We start from the raw sequence: 6,225 nt of genomic DNA on the forward strand, positions 1-6,225 counted from the left end.
CTCCCAGCAGTAAAGAACTAGTGGGATCACAAACCTGCAAAGGTAATGGAAAATGAACATGCAAAAATACTGTGGGACTTTCGAATCCAGACTGACAAAGTTCTGGAACACAGCACACCAGACCTCACAGTTGTGGAAAAGAAAAAGGTTTGGATTATTGATGTCGCCATACCAGGTGACAGTTGAATTGATGAAAAACAACAGGAAAAGCTCAGCTGCTATCAGGACTTCAAATTGAACTGCAAAGGCTCTGGTAGAAACCAGTACAGGTGGTCCCGGTGGTGATCGGCACACTGGGCACCGTGCCAAAAGATCTCAGCTGGCATTTGGAAACAATAGACATTGACAAAATTATGATATGCCAACTGCAAAAAAGCCACCCTACTGGGATCTGCACGCATCATCCGAAAATACATCACACAGTCCTAAATGTTTGGGAAGTGTTCGACTTGTGATTTTGTGATACAAAATCCAGCATATCTATCTTGTTTGCTGTATCAGACTGTGTCAGCTCAAATTGGTGCAAAATGCAGCTGCCCGGCTCCTTGTGGGAGTCCCGATGAGATGCCACATAACACCAATCTTATGGCAGCTGCACTGGTTAGCAATTGAGCCCCGGATCACTTTCAAAGTGATGGTACTTACCTTTAAGACCTTACATGGTCTAGGGCCGATGTACCTGAGGGACCGCCTCACCCCCTACAAACCCCAGAGATCCCTCCGTTCTGAGGACCAAGACCTATTGGAAGCCCCCAGTTTTAAGACCTTGCGTCTAACAACAACTATACACAGAGCCTTTTCAGCAGTGGCACCATCTCTCTGGAACACTCTGCCACCTGAAGTTCATGCCTTACGGGACTTATCAGCCTTCCGCAGGGCATGTAAGACACACCTGTTTTGGCATTTCTGTCATTGATGTTTTTAAAAGATGTTTTAAGATTTTTTTTAAATTGTTAGATTTTAGCCTGTTCTTGTAAGCTGCCCTGAGCCCTAGGGGAGTGGCGGCATATAAGTTTGAACAATAAATAAGTAAATAATGCTTCATTGGTTCAGTAAATCTAATCTGTTTCATCCATATGCAGAAAATGTATCAGTCATCTTTACTGAATGACAAGAAACATATGAAAATGTGTTACACGAGGAGAGAACATGTTGTCTGATGTATTTTGGGCGCCTTAAGAAATTATAATGAAGTTATTACAAAAAATTAGGCAGTTTTAAAAATAATCTTAAAATGTGTTACGGACTATTTTATATATTAAAATGGCAACATAAAAAACACAATATGCAAAGTCTGTTTCACGTGGTATATTGATAAACATATGGATCTTCCTTATACTGTTAGGCCATTGGTTCATATAACCTAATTAATATTCTTAACTGTGACTCGCAAAGACCCTGTGAATAATTGGTTGAAAATGAATGCAATATTTCACCTGTTGAAATATTGTAACAAAGCTAAATTTCACTGTGAATACAGTTGTACAGCACTCCACTAAAATTTTAATAGTATTCCAGCCACAAAGACAGGGCTAGAAAACCATAGAAACATTAATTTATTCATATTTTATTTATATGCTACCTTACTTTCCCTCAAAGTGGAACTCAAGGGGGCTCATGGACAAAATAAATTAAAATAATACCAACCTAACAACAAAATAAAAAAAATACATTTTTAAAAAACAATTGAAACAGCTTAAAATTGCTAGAAAAAGATACCATAGTGAGAAGCATAAAATAAACCATATACCCCAATATCCTTCTTAAGAGTAATAATATATTAAAACCCTGTTTGAACAGAAATGTATTTGACTGTCAATTAAAGGAAAGCAAGGATGAGGCCTGGTGGGCCTCCTGTGGAGGGAAATTTCAGAGGGTTGGAGGAGCCACTGAAGCTCTTCCTACATTGTAAAATGAATGCAATTTGGCACCACTTGAACTATCATGGCTCAATGCTATGGAATCGTGAGGGTTGCATTTTGGTTGGCAGAGAAGGCTAAAGACCTGGTAAAACTACAATTGTCATGATCTCATAGCATTCAGCCAGAGCAGTTAAAGTGGTGTCAGACTGCATTCATTATACAACACAGAATGCAGCCCAACTAAGTCTCTCTCTTGTTCTTCACCAAATGAGTGGTGGGGCTGCTCTGTAGAATTAATTCAGTTTGACACCATTCTAATTGTTCCAGCTAAATGATTTTGTAATGAACCAGCAGTCTTTGGCAGAGAAGTCTAAGGGCCTTGTAAAACTATAACTCCCATGAGGGGCAACCCTGGAAGGATGTGTGTGTTAAAACCAAGATGTTTAGCTCATAAGTCATGGGGGGTGTTGGTGTGTGCATTTACACCAGTGGTTCTCAACCTGTGGGTCCCCAGATGTTTTGGCCTTCAACTCCCAGATATCCTAACAGATTGTAAACTGGTTGGGATTTCTGGGAGTTGTGGGCCAGAACATCTGGTTGAGAATCACTGATTTACACTGTAGAAATACAGTCTGACACCACTTTAACTGCCATGGCTGCATGCTAAGGAATCCTGGGAGATGTAGTTTTACAAGGCCTTTAGCCTTTTTTGCCAGAAGTGATGGTGCCTCACTAAACTACAACTTCCATGATCCCATCTCACTGAGCCATGCATTAATTTCACAGTATAGATCAGGCATGGGCAAACTTGGGCCCTCCAGGTGTTTTGGACTTCAACTCCCACAATTCCTAACAGCCTACCAGCTGTTAGGAATTGTGGGAGTTGAAGTCCAAAACACCTGGAGGGCCCAAGTTTGCCCATGCCTGATCTTTACTGTGGAATGGAGAGAGCTCGCTTTGGAGGATCAGAGAAAGCGAAGGCAAATTCAGGACCAAGGACAGCGGCCTCTTCACAGGGAAAGCCTTTCTGCTCCTGTCTTCCCATCTTCAGCACCTCCCACTCGGTGGACAGCTCCTCTTTCCCTTTCCGTGTCGCAAAGGGGAACAGTTTCCAAATATATTACAAGGTGTGAGGAAAAGGGCGGTGTGGGTGAGATGTAAACATTCCCAGTGCATGTTTTTCCGGCCTGTGGAGTCGGCTGGATCCCTAGGAGCGAGAACCATGATTCATTTCTTCCCCTCTCCTTGTAGTTGGAACATCCCACCCGCCTTCTCCATGGCATAGCCACTTTGAGTCTTTGAATCTCCTTAAAAGAAGATACAGTAGAGTCTCACTTATCCAACATAAACGGGCCGGCAGAACGTTGGATAAGAGCATATGTTGGATAATAAGGAGGCTTTAAGGAAAAGCCTATTAAACATCAAATTAGGTTATGATTTTACAAATTAAGCACCAAAACATCATGTTATACAACAAATTTGACAGAAAAAGTACAGTAGAGTCTCACTTATCCAACACTCGCTTATACAATGTTCTGGATTATCCAGCACATTTTTGTAGTCAATGTTTTCAATACATCATGATATTTTGGTGCTAAATTCGTAAATACAGGAATTGCTACTTAGCATTACTGCATATTGAACTACTTTTTCTGTCAAATTTGTTGTATAACATGATGTTTTGGTGCTTAATTTGTAAAATCATAACCTAATTTGATGTTTAATAGGCTTTTCCTGAATCCCTCCTTATTATCCCACATATTCACTTATCCAACGTTCTGCTGGCCAGTTTATGTTGGATAAGTGAGACTCTACTGTAAAACAACAACAATAACATTTCCCCTCTACTTTTGGGACCCATAGCTGAAGAGGTGGGATTTCTCCTCCCAGCTTTAAGCTGCTGGGGGAAGAACCAAACAAGTCTATATTTCTGGTGCAGGGAAGACTTTAAAAAAATCACTGCAATATCCATCATCTCACAAAGGAGACTCTTTGAGTCTTCATCCAGCTTAGGGAGGAAGAAGGAAGGGAGGAAAGATGGGGTGGGGGCGAGTAGAGATCCTCATGGCCTCCTCATATTTATTTATTTTATTTTATTTACAACATTTATACCCTGCCCTTCTCACCCAAGGGGACTCAGGGCGGCTTACAAAAATTGGCAAAATTTAATGCCCCAAAATGCAATCATAAAAACGAAACAATACATACAGATCCATTAATAACATTGTTAAACACATTATAAAAACCTTTAAAATGTATATATAATTAATTCTATTCGTCCGAGACCCTCATGCTTCATCCTTAAATCAGGCCATGTCAAGGTTGCCTATTGCCTATGAGAGGCATTGGGGGTCTCTCCCTCCCCTCCCACCCACCGTGGGCTGGAGCCAAGGGCGCCTGCGCCAAAGGGTCTTCCTGAATCCTCTTTCCTTCCTCAGCATCCCTTGGTTTCCCTTCATCACCCTCCCCCGCCTTTAACTCCATCCATCTCCATCCACCCTCCGGCCTCCCCTTCTCTGGCCACCCATGCCAAAAAACATCCCTGATGGGATCCATTTCCATGTTACAGAAAAGAATAATAATAAAAAGGGGGGGAGAGAAGAGAAAGAGATTGTGTTACGCCTGGCACAAAGGTTGGGGAGGGGGTTGGGGAGGGGGTGTGGATTTAGGAAGGACATTGCCCTCCTTTTATCTCTCTCTCTCATTCTCTCTCCTTTTCTTCTCCCCCTTCCTCTTCCTCCTCAGCCTGTGCAGCCTTTATCTAGTTCCCCAGGAGGAGAAAAAAAAAGGGAAAGGAGGGGGGAGATTCCTAATAAATAATCCCCCATCCACCCCACACTCACCTGAATCCAGCGTGGAACATATACATCCTGGGCACCCCCGTGTTGGCATATTTGGGAGTGGTGAAGATGTTGTCTTTTTTCAGGGAGACGTAGCTGATGAAGGACAGGATCAGGAGAGCCACGCTCAGCATCACCAGACCCAGGACGCTCACCACTCGGACCATTTTGCAGCTTCGCATGCCTTGGAGAGGGGAGGAGGAGGAAGAGGAAGAGGAGGATGGGAAGACAAGGAAAGGGGATATTTTCCTTAAAATAAAATAAAATAAAAAAACCACACCCCACACCTCCCACCCACCTTCCTCCCGGCTATGGAGAGCAGCTAGCTACATTGGAGTTCACACACAGCAAGGAAGGAAGGATGGAGCGGTGCGCCTGTGTGTGTTTGTGTGTGGCTGAGGAGGGGGGTGGGGGAAGCGGGGGAAACGCACATATACACTCACACATCTTCCCACCCCCCTTTGCCACAAAAGGATTAATTCTAAGCTCACACGCCAAGGAAAGCCGCCAGGAGCCAAGGCAAATCTCATGTAAATAAATAAATATGTCTTGTCTATCTCTGGGAGGTAGGAGCCACAGGGTGGGAATGGCAGCCTGTGGGGTTGGGAAAAAGAATAAGTGGAACCTGCTGGAAATTCAAGATCTTGCAGGAAGCCACAGATCCCACTGTTGTATTCAAGAGCATTACAGGGGATCTAAGGGTGTCAAATGATTAATGCACTTTTGGCACCACTTATAATAATAATAATAATAAAACTTTATTTATATACCGCCCTATCTCCCGGATGGGGCTCAGGGCGGTTTACAGTCATAAAAGCAACACAAACATTACATAACAACATAATACACATTATTAAACAAAGTAAAATAATACAGTTATAACAATAAATCACACTTACATGACCAGATCAAGGGGACGGGAACCATAAACCCAATATATTAAAATGTATCATTTTAGGCTAGGGAAATCTTATGCAATATATTCAGGCTCAGAAATCGGCGGTAGTCCAATATAATTACTCAAAAACCTGCCGACACCACCAGGTCTTCAGTTCCTTATGGAAATTGGATAATGTAGGGGATTGCCTGATCTCTTTTGGCAATGCATTCCAGGCTCGTTCCCTCATCCCCACAAGCCACACTTGAGACAGTGGTGGGAGCGCGAGAAGAGCCTCCCTGGAAGATCTCAAGGTCCGCACTGGCTCATAGGAGGAGATGCGATCACGGAGATAGGTAGGGCCCGAGCCGTGTTTCATTTCGTATGTCAATGGCATAGTTGGACTAGCACTATTTATTTTATTTATTTTATTTACAGTATTTTATATTCTGCCCTTCTCACCCCGAAGGGGACTCAGGGCGGATCACATTACACATATAAGGCAAACATTCAATGCCTTAACATAGAACAAAGACAAGACAAACACGGGCTCCGAGCTGGCCTCGAACTCATGACCTCCTGGTCAGAGTGATTCATTGCAGCTGGCTGCAGCTGGTTGCTCAACAGCCTGCGCCATAGCCCGACC

General features: G+C 43.1%; 1 protein-coding gene across 3 annotated transcripts in view; it reads right to left on the reverse strand.

The window, feature by feature from the left end:
• st8sia3 (ST8 alpha-N-acetyl-neuraminide alpha-2,8-sialyltransferase 3) overlaps window positions 1–5,808 on the reverse strand; it is a 32,260-nt gene extending 26,452 nt beyond the window's left edge. For 2 of the 3 annotated variants that reach the window (XR_010003644.1, XM_062972541.1), the window contains exons 1-2: window positions 5,602–5,808; window positions 4,706–4,886 (exon numbers count right to left, since the gene is read on the reverse strand). Coding sequence is in view for 2 of the 3 variants with exons in the window: in XM_062972541.1 (XP_062828611.1) it covers window positions 4,706–4,886; window positions 5,602–5,629 (209 nt within the window). In the remaining variant the exon portion in view is untranslated. Of the gene's footprint in view, window positions 1–4,705; window positions 4,887–5,193; window positions 5,316–5,601 lie in introns of those variants that run through there. The other variant, XM_003223649.4, reaches the window with a different exon arrangement.
• Window positions 5,809–6,225: the final 417 nt, after the last annotated feature.

Source organism: Anolis carolinensis, chromosome 2, assembly GCF_035594765.1.
Source record: "Anolis carolinensis isolate JA03-04 chromosome 2, rAnoCar3.1.pri, whole genome shotgun sequence".
NCBI lineage: Eukaryota > Metazoa > Chordata > Lepidosauria > Squamata > Dactyloidae > Anolis > Anolis carolinensis.